General features: G+C 33.5%; 1 protein-coding gene across 1 annotated transcript; it reads left to right on the forward strand.

Annotated features, from left to right (window-relative positions):
- The first annotated feature begins 13,796 nt into the window (after positions 1-13,796).
- Positions 13,797-15,986, forward strand: LOC122039336 (uncharacterized serine-rich protein C215.13-like). Its single transcript, XM_042599112.1, has 3 exons — positions 13,797-13,821; positions 14,538-15,289; positions 15,411-15,986. Exons 1-3 carry the CDS (start codon positions 13,797-13,799, stop codon positions 15,984-15,986), a joined length of 1,353 nt encoding a protein of 450 aa, XP_042455046.1.
- Positions 15,987-16,500: the final 514 nt, after the last annotated feature.

Below are 16,500 nucleotides of genomic sequence, written 5' to 3' on the forward strand. Positions count from 1 at the left end.
CGGTCACTTGAACTAACGGTAAAGCCAAATTGAAGATTACAAGAGAGAAAGAGGGTGAATGACGGGTGAATACATTTTTTTATGGAGCATAGCCATGTAACCATGAGATGTTTGCGCTCGATCAAACTCACTTGTTAATATCGACACACAATATATCACATGCAAAATGGTAAATGCTGGAATATCTATCTCTAGTGTTATTTCTTTTAAGGAAAATGAAACATATGGACTAGAAAATTTGGATTTTATTAAAAAGGATGCATATGATAATTTGAGTCGGTCGAAAAAAAACATACCAAACTTGAGAATGGAGATGTCACTACACTTATTAAATATTTTATAAATAAGGCGAATAAGGTGAATTACTTTTACTAGAATGTGAAATTGGATGATAACGATAGGGTGATGAACATTTTCTTTAAAGACTATAGATGTACGGTTGATTATGAACATTTTGGTGATGTCCTATCAGTTGATATAACATATAGAATAGATAAGTATAATTTGATATGTGCACCAATTGTTGGTATAGATTATCAGAATGTGTTGTTTGGCTTGACCTTTATGTTAGATGAAATTGAAAGTTCTTTTGAGTAGTTGTATAAAATATTTCTTGATTCTATGAATGAAAAGCAACTCCAAATTATCTTTCACACCAATGTCATGATGAATGCTATTGAAATAGTTTTCCCACATTCACATCATCATCCTTTACGTTAATGACATATAAAACAAAATGCCCCCTCACTCACACTTTGGGAGTTTAAATGGTGATTCAACTTTTAAAAATTTGTGGCATAAATGACATAAATGACATAAATGAATGACTTATTGTGAAGCTGAAGATGAATTTGAGGCCACATGGAAATATATGATTGATAAATATAATTTGAATAGTCATAAATGATTGAATGGGATAGAGTCGGTCCTTATTGTTCAAAGGCCCCAGGCGAAATTATAAAACATGCCCCAATTTATTCTACAGAACACTACTTTTCATTAATTAAAAAAATCACATATGAAAAAAAAAATCATAAAATGAAGGGGGTCAAATCTGATCTCATATTACAATTTCTAATCAAAATAAATAATAGTTTATCAATTTCTGATCAAAATAACTGAACTCCCAATTGCAAAGAAAACCTTTAGAAATCCATCTAATAAAATTTTACTCAATGAATCAGCCACATATATAACCCTTCAAAAAATATGCATTGCTTCACCTTCTTCAGAAACCATTATATTAGACTCCAACAGCAATAGTATCTCACAATCAAAACATATCAAATACTAACACATATCAAAACAAAACCAACCAAATACATAAACCCCCTACACTATCAGAACATCACATTTCCAGCAAAACCAATACAAAAAACCAACCTTACAAATTTCCAGCAATCAATACAAAAAACCACTATAAAGAAAGCACATCGCACCAATATTCCTGTACAACATATCATAAACCATCAACATCACAGCTTCAATCCAACCCCTTTTAAGCACATTTTATAAATAAGCTTCTCCTCCCTGTAAGATTCTCACTGCAACATCCATACTCCAACCAGCCAACCACCAAAAGAAGAGCTACCTAATCTGACATGAATAAAACATCTTTGTATCAAAGCATATTAAGAATACTCCATAAAAAGGATGCTACTTAAAACAAAATTTCCACCATAGAAAATGCTCAACCATTTCCCTCCGAAAGCCACAGTAAACAAAAAAGTATCAATTTATCAAACTATCAATTGATCTAATCACCAAAAGAAAAAAAGTATGAGTATCACCAATTAGCATAAGTACTAGAGTTGTTATGACTTATGAACACTTTAAGAGCATAAATACAATGTCACGTGTACTCATAAGTAACAAAATGTTTACCTACAAGTGCGAATGAGAGTGAATGCAGAAGATATAGTTAAATTATTGGTTGTAATACACCTGCAAAAAAACACAAAGGTAACTCATTTAAAGTGTATTCGTGATGCACTTTTAAAGGCAAAATCATCAATAATAACATCATATTCAATGTTTTCCAAAATATTTTTTTCAATACATAAAATTGCTAATCCATTTAGTCTATCTTGAGTCATTGTGGTCCATAAATAAGATTTTATTAATTTTAATTTTGAAAAACTTCTTTCAGCAGATGCCACTGTCACAGGTATTGTCAATAATATCCTATAAGCAATCATCACATTTGAAAACATATCCATTGTTTTTAAAAAATCTAATATTTGAATAGAAGATCATTTTTTATTTGTTTCATAAGATTCACATGGTAACATTAATTGCAAAACTTGTAGTTCTGAAAACATATATTTTGCATCAATATTAAAAGTGTCACCATTTCTTAAAGTATTTTCAAGATTCACACAAGAACTCATCAATTCATCATCATCTAATGAAATTAATTTTGCAACATCATACAAGAATCCAAATATATATTCAAAATATTGCAACTGTTCAAATCTATTCTTCAATTGCCCAAGAGCAATATCGACCACTAAGATAAAATAATCTATTCAAAAAGATTCTTCTGGTGATTGATTTTCTCTTTCAGTGTTAGCAATTTCATCAAAATGTATCTTTCTACAAATTTTACATTTTGTAGGAAATAAAGGCTCAATTTCCATATCAGATGCTATTTTTTTTGCATCATCCATAGTAGAAGCAAAACCATTTTCTCTATATTTTTCAAAAAAGGAAAACAAGACCAGACAATTGTTTTACAACAACATCAAGACGCATATCCTCTGACTGTAATTTTTTGCTAACTAAGTTAATTTTATGCAAAATATCATGCCAAATAACAAGGATTAATATAAATTCAAAACTTGAAAGTTCACCAGATGCTAAAGTTTCAGCATCTCTACTTAATTTGCCATCTTCACTTATTTCTGCTAATTTGAACAAAGCTTCTCTAATTTGGGAAACTTGAGATAGTATTGCTTTGATTGTTTCAATATGGCTTTCCCATCTTGTAGTTGACAATGATTTTAAAGTTAATCCATCAATATATTCAAGCAAAATATTCCATATTTTTGTTGAATTAGAGAACACGGTGTACATACATTGACATGCTCCAAAAAATGATTTTGCTTTAGCACAAGAATTTGCCATGTCACAAACAACTAAGTTAAAAGAATGAGAACCACATGGCATGTAAAATGCTCTAGGATTAATGTCAAGCAATCTTCTTTGCACACCTTGATTTTTTTCCTTTCATATTAGATTCATTATCATAACCTTGCCCTCTCACATTATCAATATCAAGTTCTAAAGATTGTAAACAACTTTCAATTCATTGAAAAGACCTAAACCAGTTGTGTCTTCTACATTTATAAATTCTAAAAAGTACTTTTCTATTTTAATTGGAGTCTCTGAAACATCTACACATCTTAATATGAGAGTCATTTGTTCTTTGTGACTTGCATCCGGTGTACAATCAAGAATTACTGAAAAATATTTTGCATTTTTATTCTTTTAATTATTGCATTCTTGACTTTAGAAGCTAAAAGATATATTAACTCATTTTAAATTTTATGACTAAGATAATGATAATGATAATGAATCTTTTTATTTTGAATGAGTCGAAAATGCTCTTGCATTATTGGATCAAAATTTGCAATCATTTCAAGTAGACCCAAAAAATTACCATTACCATCTTCATAAATTTTGTCATGTGTACCACGAAATACCAAATTATATATAGCAAGACGTTTGACAACAACAACTATTCTTAGCATAACATGTTTCCAATGTTTTGTGTCCTTTTTAATCTGTTCTTGTATTTCCTTATCAATTGTTAATGTTTTCTTTAATCTCATTTGTAATTCAACAAATGCTCTCAGATTAGTGAGGTGTTCAACATTATTTTCATGTTGTTTAAGTTTGTCACATAAATATTTCCAGTCATTAACTCCTTCTCTTGCTAAATTACTTTTGATGTGTATTACTTTAAACAACTTACAACAAATACAAAATACTTTGTCCAACTCCTTCGAATATACTAACCATTTTCGATCACAAGTCTCACCATTTGGTAATATTTGAACATAGTAAGTATGAGAAAAGTGTCGAGATTCTTTATCTAAAGGAAACTTAAGAATATCTTCTCTTTTAGGACCTCTTTCCACAAGTAAATCTCTCATTTTTGTATCAAGGTTATCTCAAACTCTTGGATCAAATATGTTTACATCATATCTAAGTGTCGAACATTGATATTCGTTTGTGCACTTATCATCACAATAATTATCAATATCTTTAGTTTTGTCAATTTCAATTTCATTCAAATCATTAAGATCTGTATTCTCTTCATTCTCATTTTCTACAAATTTTTCATTCTCATCACTTTCGTTTCTCATACATTCTTCATATTCATTATTATTATTTTCAACAAAATCTTCATTTGCATTTGATTCATTACTTAAAATCTGAACTAAACTTTCCGTTGTGTTATGTAATTCTTTACTAAAATATTTATTTAATGAACCTCTTAAGGTTTGGGCTATCTCCTCTTCTTTTTCCTTTTTTTTGTCTTTTTTGATATCCAGAGAGTTGTTTCATGACGATAAATAATTATGAACAATAAGCAATAAACAAAAAACAATACAACCCGATATGGAGAATTTTTCTTTGATTCAAAATCCACTTATATAAGACCTAACACGGATATCCTGCAAATTTATTAAAAAAAACACAATAATTTAATTGTTTAGAACTTGGGACCTTATTCATGCAATTAAAGACACAAGCACATTAATCTAACTAGCTAAATGACATGAAAACTTAGTTAATCTACTTATCATTTACTAGCTAAAAGAACTCATCTGAAGAGAATAAATAACTAGAAGCCAAGGCTTTTTAGAGTAAACTAATAAGAAAATTCTTATATCTACACATACACACACAAAATCCACAAAATCCAATTGTTGATATATGCTTATTCTTTTTAATCAGGAGCCTACTAAGTGTGACCAACTACAAATACTAACTTTGGAATCTACTTGCATTCATCAAAGATTAAAGTTAAAGGTAAAGGTAAACAACCCACTGACCAAGTTTTGTCAGCTAAGAAGATTAGGAACAGCAGGCTTTTGGAACGATGAAGACCCCAAAAAACACTGCAGCAAGCCAAATCAAAACAGTCAGATTTCGATCTGAGATTTAGGCTGTCAAAAGTAAAATCTAAATCTAAGCTCACTCAATCTGAGTTGACAAGACTCCAAATTGTGATGTTACTACCGCATTTTTCCATCACAAATAGAACTCCAGCCAACTGTAGAACATCAAGAAGCAATTTTTAGGGACACTGCGAATCTAAAGATAGCAGGACCGGTCTACAATATTTTAATTTGTAACAAGAAATAAAAATAAAAAGTCATCTGCTTATTATAATCAAAACAATTTCTATTCAACTTGAAAAAAGTAAAAAATTTGGAAAAATATAAGCACCAGAGAAAAAAGAAGTAGAAATCATTTGCATAATGAGAACAATTTCGATGCAAATTGAAAAGCAAAAGTTAAAATTTTGGTGAAATCCAAGTATACAAATCCTAATCGATTGCCTAATCAAACAACAAAACCCTAATTAACTAGGCGAAGAATCAAGATCTGGTTGCGGACCGCAGTTGCCCTAAAAGATAAAAACGATTACTAACCGGAGGACAAGAGGTCGGAGGAGCAGCCGTTGAGGTTATCGACGCTGGCGATATCCTCTCGATGGTAAGATTAATCCGGGGTCGGTGAGGATGGCAGCCGAGGAGGAGAATCACCGCGAAGGTGAGAGTCGAGAGAGCTAGGGCTTATTCAGTTATTCGCTTCGGAGTTCGGATATGCTTCGGCAACGGGCGAAACGCGAGGAGGCGAGGAGCGAAGGTGAGGAATAAAAATTTTATTATATATATATATATATATATATATATATATATATATATATATATATATATATGGCCCTGGTAGCCCTGGCCCAGGGCCGGCTCTGGAATGGGATGTATAGACTTAGAGAAAAATGGGCTATTGCTTTTAGTAATGGAAGCTTTAGTGCGAGACTTTTTGCTACTTCGAGTGAGGTCACAAATATGGTTTTGAAAAAGGTAGGTCATTAATAAGATGACTTCTTTGTATGAATTTGTTATGAATTATGCAAAAATTCAAGATAATTGGCGGGTAAAGGAGAAGGTTGAGGACACTTGTTGTCTTCATGGTAAGACTGCACAAATTTTAAAAAATCATATCCATTATTGATTAATGCTGCTAATGTTGTTTATATGATTACCATATACCAATTATTTAAAATTGAATTGGTTAATTCTTTAAATTGCAAATATATTGAACCACCATCTTATTTTGCTAATGATTAGACTTGGATCAAGATCAAAGTAAAATCTTATGATGAAAATTCAAGGGTTAGGCATGAATTCAACAAGTAGAATCATAAAATAACTCTATTTCTGTTATTCTCTATTCATCTCTTCAAAATATAACATGTAGTTGGGTAAAATAGTGGCATACATATAGTTAAATACCATCAAAGCATGCTTACACAAAATTTCCATCATCTCAAACTTATAACAATTAACTGTATTTTATTTTATGATTCTACTTGTTGAATAACTATTATTAAATAGAGTTAACTTTGATTTTCAAGAAAGTGACAGTGATGGTAGTGGTGGTCATGTATCTGAGATGGTGTTTGTCAACCAAGTATGAGATCAATTTATGATCTAACTCAACTGAGTAAATCACATGAGGATGCGAGAAAAATATTATCGAGGTTGGTTGACAATGCAAAAAATGAAATCTCTGATCTTGTCTCCAAGTTGAGTGTAGATGATGAGACAACATGTGATGACATTCCAAGTGATAAGTGATGGAGTTTGCATATGTAACCCACTTACTGCTAAAGAAAATGAGTTACATGACACGGGGATACTAAGAGCAAAAAAGAGAAAAGGAAAAGGAAAAACTCAAATTTCAAGTAAGTTTTCATTTATTTAAAATTTTATTCATCTAATCATTATATAGTTAATCTACCACTAAGTTTGTAATTTTCTTGACGGTAGGTGCAAAAGGAACCGAAAGGAAGCGACAAAGTTCACAAGATGCCACCAATACAAGGGAAAAGAATTATATAACATCACAACAACACTCAAATTCCACTCTATCACAATATCCGTCTGCATCTCCTCAATTTCAATCTCTCTTGGAGCACAATCATTATTTTTTCTGGCATTCAAATCAAATGATAACTAATTCTTTTTTTATTTTTAATATAGAAGATGAATTTGGGCACAATCAATATTTATATCTTATATTTATTTTTATATTTTAAATGTAGTTTGGAGGTCCTCATTCATCATAATTTTGGGGTCCTCGTATGAGTTTGAAGGTCCTCATTCTTCACAAGAAATTGTTGATAAGGATGCTATGGTCGTTGCGCGATATTCATATTGTTAATATTTGAAAAATTATATTTTCTATTAATTTTGAAATCTTAGAAAATTATTATTTTGATGCATTAATAAATTGATTTTTGATGGAGAAAATGGTGGAGGTCCATGGGTTAAAGGACTGAGAATGTTTGTTGGAGCAAGAACAACGTTTGAGGGTTATGTGTTTCACATTCTCGCTGGAACCATCATCTTCTGCACCTTCCATCAAGCCATGTTTTGAAGATTTTTAAGATATTTTGGTGGGCTTTATCATGGTCTATCTTTTGGCTTGTATAACAGCGTCTTCTACATTGTTTAGTTAGCTTCCTGGGGCTCAAATTGAATGACTGTTACCGTTGTACAATTTTTTTTCATTTGTTTGTTTCATTGTCTATAATGACAACGTTGGTTTTTTTAGCTTTGTTGTGTAATTTTGCTTATAATGACGCTTTCTTTCCTTTTTAAATTTAAATTAAATTGTGTTCCAATCTATAATTTGAATGTTGCATAAGAATTGATTTTACTCTGTAAAATAATTGATATGTGCATTTATAATTAGTCCGGTGAAAAAGAGGATATGCTTTTGCGTCTTGTTTTTAGTTGTAAAGGAAGCACAAATATCAAATATTTGCACCATTATTAAATTTGGTCGTCATATTCTTGGACGGATCTTTTACAAGGCCAAAGAAAAAAGGGAAAAAAAATCTTCATCAAAAGCATATATTAAATTCAGTATGGATCAGTAATCCATTGAAGAAAAACAGAACGGATACGTTCACATATTCAGAGACAAACAATATTATAGCAACAAACAACAATTGTATATAAACATCGAATTCAAAAGAAAATATGTAGGATTAAGTTTATATGGATGGACTAAATTAATTAAGTTCATATGGATAAATTTAATCTTTATGAGATGAGTTTATATTTGATTAATACATATACAATTAATTTTCATTAAGAAAACTAAACTCTAAATAAAGTTATTTAATACTTTATTGTATATAAAGGAGGTTTAGATTAAATGCATATGGATTTAATGTATAGATTTAATAATCCGGTTCATTAACATTGATGGACTATTAATGAGGGATGAACTTTATGGTGGATAGTCTCCTAGGTTGGGCCGGATATATAAAGAAAGAAATTAGTTCAATTAGGACATACTAAATCTTACTCTCTTCCTCTTGCTTCTTCTTCCCCATTGAAAAGGACCTTTGGCTTGCCGGCTCAATTCTGTGGAAGACTTCCGTTGTGTTTGCAGGATCTCCGGTGACAAATCAAAAGCAATAGCCTTGTGATGGATTTAGGTCAACTCTTCGCTAGCTATTATTTCGGTTTTCTATATTACTTTAAAAATTGATGATAGCTAGATCTCTTTGTAGATGTATCCTTTAGTTTATTATTGATATATTACAATTCTTACAATTGGTATCAGAGCTAAGGATTAGCTTATTGTCAGTTTTTAAGGCGTAAGGATTATTTTTCAACGATTTGACACATATACATCAATTTTTACATTTGATTCCATATGGATGAATGAAATTGATGTATATTTGTTGAAAGTAGGATGGATAAGTTAGAATTTAACTTATGAATCAAGGTTTTTGCATTATCCACAAAGAACGAGATTGACAGCATGATTTTAGGGTTCTTTAAGAACCCTAAAATCACGATAAGAAATCAGGCTTTTCAATCACCAATCTATTGAGTAATCAATTGGGTAATGGACTGGTATCCACTAATCGATTACAATACGGATTCAATCGATTAAGATGCCCAATGCATAGAGAGTTTCCAAATCAATTAGGCTAATCGATTGGTGCTTACCAATTGATTAACATAAGCATCAATCGATTGGGATTGTCATATCGCGACGAAGGTTCCCAAATCGATTGGGCTAATCAATTGGTATTTATCAATTGATTAGTATGAGGGCTAATCGATTGGGATTGACAAATCATGACAGGATTCCAAATTGATTGAGCTGATTGATTGGTGTTCACCAATCGATTGAGTTGATTGATTGGTGTTCACCAATCGATTGAGCCAATTGATTACTTGAACCTAATTGGCGAACTGAGAGTTTCCAAATTGATCGGGTGATCGATTGACGTTCATCAATCAATTACCATGAAGAGCCAATCGATTACGAAATTTGAGAATGTCCATAGAGAATTTCTGAATTGATCGGCTGATCGATTGGTTTTATTTGGGTTGTCCTCAGAGAGTTTTTTGAATCGATAGGCTAATCAATTTCAATTACAGTTCATTAAGTTGTTGACAAATGGTTTCTGAATCGATCAGCAAATCGATTGAAATTTGCCAATCGATTATACCAATTGATTAAAGTGGATGAACTCATGAACAATTACCTTCAAAATCGATTAGGGATCAATTACTTCGTACTAATCGATTGCCAATGTTTGGCAATTAATTAACACACATGTGAATCAATTCTCATCTATTCTTAATCGATTAAGAAGGGTGTCAATCAATTGATATTTGATATCAATCGATTGATAACTGAATTTAGTCTAGTTTTCAACAAGTTTCCCTAGATTCTTCTTCGCTTTTGCTACTAATTAGTTAAACCTATACCATAGATAAAGAAAGAATTATTAAGGAGGCTAGGAGTATTAGTGTAGAGGGATGTATATCCATGTTAAGAATGATTGACCCAAATGAAAGTCATTCTTATACCGGATGTATATTTAAGGAAGCTCATGAATTAAATTAAACTTCTAACTCATGCACATATTGTGTTGGCCCAAAGGAAGGGGCACTATGTGGCCGATTAAAAGTATTGTGAGTGATGGTTAAAAACATAAGTTAACTAAGGAAGCTCATAAATAAAGTATCATGCGCATAATACATCGGCCCAAAGGAAGGCGAGTTATATGACAGATGAAGATAATCATAAGTTGTTTAAAGAGTACTAATAGCAAGCTACAATTTAATCCAAAGACTTAATATAATATCGCACTAGGTATCTCTATTAATGCCCATATAGATGCATATTTTGTTTGTTGCATTTTGTTATTGTATAACTATAAAGATACATGTCTTGTTTATTAAATTGAGTTATGTTCTTTGCTTTTGTTTATGTAGTACTCTCAATGTCCACTAATTTGAATAACATCCTCGGACTTACTGACACAAACTTTGGATAATGGAAAGAGCATATTACAGTTTTATTGGGCTACATAAATCTAGACTTTGCATTTAGGCATGATCACCCTACACCTTTAACTAATGATTTCACTACGGATCAAAAGGTGAACTTTGACAAGTGGGAGCGATTAAATCACATGAGTCTGATGATCATGAGGACGTCTATTTTGAAATCACTTAGGGATTTAATAACTGAGAATAAGGATATCAAAACCTTCCTTAAGTGAATTAGCATACTGATTCACCTTAAATGAAAATGTCGAAACTACTACACTTTTCACGAAGTTAGTGTCCATGCAACTCAATGGGAAGGGTACCATTAGGGAGTACATCATGAAGATGTCCAACTTGGTTACAAGACTTAAGACACTAAAGCTAGACATGTCTGAAATTGTCATTGTGAACCTTATCCTAATCTCTTTGCCTACACAGTTCACTCCTTTTAAGATTAGTTATAATTCTCAAAAAGAGAAATAGACACTAAATGAGCTTATAGCTCAGTGTGTATAGGAAAAAGAGAGATTGAGGGGTTACACATCTCATAGTGCTCACTATGCATCCTTATCTCAGTATTCAAACAAGAAGAACAAAAAGGGTAATGGTAAGAGTAAGGTAAATAATTTACAGTGATTGGGCTTCAGGGTATAAGGTGCAAAAGAAGCAAGATCTGGACTCAACTTATTTCTTGTGTAAAAAGAAAGGTCATCTGAATAATAATTGTTTCAGATACGTCAACTGCCATATCAAGAAAGGTAAACTTATCAACTTTGTTAGTTCAAAAGTCAACCTAGCTACTATACCTAATAACACTTTATTGATAGATGCTGGTAAAACTCTCATATAAGTGTAACTATGTAGGGTTACCTTAAGAGCCGAATACTAATTGATGTTGAAAGATTCATCTATATGAAAATTGGCAAGAAGGCAAAACTGGAGGCATAGGTGTCTTTAGAGTCTGTTTGGGGAATAATGTACATTTAAATTTGGAAAATAAATTTTTAGCGTCGTCTTTTTATTTCTATTTCATGTTTGGACAAATTTAGATACACTTGTTCATTTAGAAATGAAAATTGAATATTTTTCAAAAGTTCTATCTTGTGTCGTACGAGTTCCTTGATTGACAAACTATATAGATTAGACACTATAACCTATATGGATAATATTGTGATGCATAGTATATGTGAAGCATAGTGCGACAAATGAGAATTCATCTATGTTATGGCATAGGTGTTTAGGGTATATCTTTAAAAAACTCCTAGAAAGGTTAATATCATTAGGCATTCTAAATTCCCTTGATATATCAAATTTTAGAATCTGCATTAAGTATATTGATCTTGTCTGAGAAACTTAACAAAATGGAAAGCTGGGGAGGGAACAGAATACCTCCTTGTGCAAAGACCCAAGGGCGGAAGGAAGAATCCCCTGAAGAATACCAAGACCTAGAGCTTTAACGACCTCCTGCGCATAAGAGACCAGCCAACACTATTGTCAGCGACCTAAGACCGGGGTGGGAATCCCTTGCTAGGCCCTCCGACACTCAAGTTAATGATTTCTCTTGGTGGGGAAGAAGGAAGAAGGAAGAAAATGAACAATAACTCTCAATTAGGGTTTGCAATAGATGACTATGTGTGTTGTGAGCATGAGCATACCTGGCCAATGGAGAGGATTCCCCTTTTTATACCACTTCACCTAACCTCCATAGTCATGAAGTGGACCCCGATTTGTTAGAGTTTGTTATGAGATGACACAAGTCATGTACTTGTAGAAAATAGTTTTTAAGGAATCTTTCTTGTACCCCAGATGTATCCTCTTTATCGCTTAGTACCTGCAGAAGAGTCTGGAAGCATCCTTCCCGCCAAATTAATCAACCTGTTATACAATCACATGTTGCAGATATTTTCATAAGCTATTTATGAATATTTCTGAAATATTTGTTCTCGCCCTGTCTTATAAGTTATGTCAAGGTATATTTATCGCCTATGCCTGCTTACCCTATTTTTACTATGTTATGGACAACCGGATATTATACTATGATTTGTATCGGACGGAATTGAACCTACGTTATGTCCAGGTGGGTTATTAATACTATTCAACATATGTCCTACTTGTCCAATAATATACTATAAATTCTGTAAGGCTTTGCTTCTTTATATACCCAAGCGATCATATACATCTGACCCATACTAATCTATATCCAGATGTACTAATTCAGACAATCCCAGCCTATCTATCTTAAAGTGAAAACCCGGCCGACATTGACCAATCTTTCTTAAGGTATTATCCCGACCAATATTCATGCTTGCTTAATTCTGCTATCTCCTTTCTTCTTCCCACCGGGGACCTACTAAACCTAACTCATATCACTAGCCTTCCCTTCAAGTCTAGTCGAAGGAGGAGTTAACCGACTGACTAGACATGAGTTTATATTTAGTTGAGTTACATAGCTCGATCGGGCTTTGCCTATTGAGTGTGTGCAGAACGTCTTTGTTTTTTTTATTTAACTGATGACATGCTCTAAAGTCGTATAAGACTAAATGCTTCAAATACGATTGATATATTATACTCGATCAAACCCTTTGACCTTGGCCGATACTGACCTATCTTTTATAGATGTATTAACTCAGCGGATATTGACCTACCCTTTATAGTCATATTAATTCGTCTAATACTTCATACACAACTAACCCTTATTCTCTTCTTTCTCCCTCTGACTAGGATCTACCAAACCTAACCCATACTCCTTTATTGCATTTGGTAAACTACACACTTTTTTCAGAATTTTCTTGATTATGATTGGCTTTTCAACGGTGAAAGAATGTTGGAAGCGTATGACGAGACGTTACAAACCCCTACATGATCTGATTTGTCGCATTCATCATAAATGCCCATTTATGGTCATCTGACGTGTGTCTTTTCTCTCATCTCTGTAATACCAGCCTTTACCCGCTTCTATAATCAACGGTGTCTGTTGAAAAAAGGTATTCTGATCTAACGGTAGATATATGTTCTCTCAACCTTAAACCCTTCATCTTCTTGTCGACTTTGCCCCTTTTTCTTTGCCTTAGCATTTCTTCTTTACTGTAATCTTCTGATAAATCTTCGCACTTGCCTTCTTCCAGTGATCTTCTCTTTCGACCCTCAGTAAGTTACTTGTTTTTCTATTAATCCTTACTTCCATCTATGGCTGAAGAAGCGATTGCCCCTGGTATGTTCAAATTTCATCCTCCTTCAATAAGTATGCTAGGCTTGCTATTCACAGGCAATACGAAATCCCTAGGGACTATGGTATCATAATCCCTAAACCAGATGAGCATACTCACCGTCCCCCTATCAACTGCGTAACTTTCTTCAGGATCAATTAATAGGGGGTTTAAGGTTTCCCATTCCCTCTTTTTTAATCGATGTAAGCCAATACTTTGACATTTCTCTTTAACAATTTACTCCTAATGCTTTTCGTTATTTGTGTGGCGCATACATGTTGTTTCGTATATTTGATATTCCTCCTACTTCTCAAAATTTTTTCATGTTTTCTTATCCAAAGGGGGCAGAGCCAGGTGTTTTTCTTTTCCAATCTCAAACTAAGATGACCCTTTTTGATGATATGTCTTCTTCTCTTAAAGCCTGGAAATCTCGCTTCTTCTTATAAAGTTTCTTGGACCTATTCCTTGGTCCCATGCTTGGAGATCTTCTTTACCTCCTTTGCCTGATATCAAAGAGTTTCATCTTCACCCTTCTTTTCCCTTTTATTGTGAAAAGTTGCTATGTCGTCGCCTTTCTATCACTAAATGGCTACGGAATGACCTTCTGTATCTGTTTGGTTTGAGCTCGGTCAAATTTAAGATACACGGCTTCTTATGTAAAGTTCTGTTTCTTCTCCTATTAATTTTTACTGACTAAAACCTTTTCTTCCATTTTGTGTAGTGGCTGGTTTTTATGCTGCTCTGATTGATGAAGAGCTACGTATAGAAGAGGTCGAACTTCATGCTAAAGAGCAAGAGCTTCTTGCTACAATTAATCAAACCCCCTTAATTGGAGTTTCGGTTCCTCTGGTCGAAGCTTCCAGTTCCCAGGTGGTTCCTGAGGTTTCTGAGGGCCTTCCTACAGAAACTTCTATTATCCCTTTGCCAGCTGCCTCTTCGTCAGTGGCTGTTGCTCCCTTACCTACTGCTTCTCTTCCTATTATCGAGCTTACATCCCCTGTAAGCTCAGAAAAATCCCCTGCTGAGGTTGCCCCTGGCAAACGACCGGGACGCAAACTCACCAGAGCTCCCTCTTCTAAAAGGAGACTCATCCTTTCTACTGTGGAGTTACTTTCAGAAGGTTTTGCTCCTACTACCCTTCCCTTTACTAAGCCTACTTTGGTTGATCTTTATCCTTCCCTTATTTTCTCTTCCTCTCCTTCTTCCAGCAGTACTGCTCCCGGTGGTACTTCTTTTACTTTTCCCCTATCTTTACCAGAATCTGGGTCTTCACCTTCTTCATCCTCTTCTTATTTGGTTTTCGCTCCCCCTTCTATTCCAACCTCTTCTTTTTCTACAAGTTCTTCTTCTATTCCCGTCCTCCTTGTATTGCTGGGAGGTTCTTTTACTACTGCTCGAGAGGAAATTCGCCCCCTCTTTGGAGGGCTTACCCCTTCTGAGATAATCAATCAATTTTCCCATGAGGAAACCAAGGTATTTTTACTATTACTTCTTTATGGTTTATCCTTGACTATTTTATGACCCATTCTTATGTTCTTAGCGATGGATGGCTAATATGGGTCTGGCTTGACTAATAAACAACTTATATTCGGAGAACGAGAAGCTTAAACAACAGGTTGCTGAGATGTCCTCTACCACACTTTCAGAAGAATCTAGGAAACAATATGAAGGCCATCTTGAGATCCTTCAATCTCAATTTAAATCGGCTATGGACCTCAACACTGAATTATCTTCCAAATTAGAGAAGCAGATTACTGAGACAAACAAACTGAAGTCTGATTATGAGTCTGCATTAGCTGACAAACTCAAAACTCTACATTTGAAAGATAATGAAATAGCTTCTTTAAATGTCTCCTTGAACACAGCCAAAACAGAGGTCTCCACTAAAGATGCCGAACTGAAGTCTTCCCAGACAGCTTTAGTTATTTACCAAGCTGGTGAAGATGATCGTTTCAAGGAGCGGGCCACAACCCTAATTAGATCTACTGAATTCAATAGGTCGATTATAAAATCTATTTTGGCAGCTTATACTGCCGGAGCTGAAGGAGTCGTTGAGCAATTAAGGGAGAAAGGCTTCTTGTCCCATAATCCTCCTCCCAACTTCTTGGATCGACGCAAGCTGATTGATAATAGGCCTGATAATCTGTTTCCTCAATTATCTATAGAATAACTCTTTTACTTTACTCCTGATTACTGTAAAGTTAACTATGACTTGTTATGACAGTTCCTATCAAAAACTAGTTTATTTTTGTGAAGATAAACTTTTTATTCGTTTCTGGTGTTAAAAATTTTTTTGTGTTAATGAATTTACTCGACCACTTGGTTTATATGCCTATTTTATGCTCTTATCTTTTCGTATTTATATGTTTAAAATTATTCTTCCCCTGTTGTCAAAATTGTTCTTTTCATTTATGGTGGTTTACTGCCTCCTTCCTGAATTTATCCCCTTTTCGTAACTGGCTTTCTCTTGTTCACCTTATCCTAACATGTCAAATATTGCCCTGTCTATTGCTATTAGTTAACTATATTTAAATAAGGTCCTAATTTTTAATCAGTACATTATAATACCAGCAATCTCGACCGGTCTATTATAACCGGTCGATTTACCATTATGTTTGCAAATATCGTCCGGTACTTTATACTTGACTAGATTTCGTCCGATCTAGTATAATCGTCCAGGTCTA

The sequence above is a fragment of the Zingiber officinale genome, chromosome 1B, assembly GCF_018446385.1.
Source record: "Zingiber officinale cultivar Zhangliang chromosome 1B, Zo_v1.1, whole genome shotgun sequence".
Lineage (NCBI taxonomy): Eukaryota > Viridiplantae > Streptophyta > Magnoliopsida > Zingiberales > Zingiberaceae > Zingiber > Zingiber officinale.

Bases quoted from the DNA above. Each gene is read 5' to 3' on its own strand.
- LOC122039336 (XM_042599112.1), top strand. From the start codon at position 13,797: ATGGCTGAAGAAGCGATTGCCCCTG. The intron at 13,822-14,537 runs GTATGTTCAAAT...CATTTTGTGTAG, and splicing joins TGAAGAAGCGATTGCCCCTG to TGGCTGGTTTTTATGCTGCT. The intron at 15,290-15,410 runs GTATTTTTACTA...TTATATTCGGAG, and splicing joins TTTCCCATGAGGAAACCAAG to AACGAGAAGCTTAAACAACA.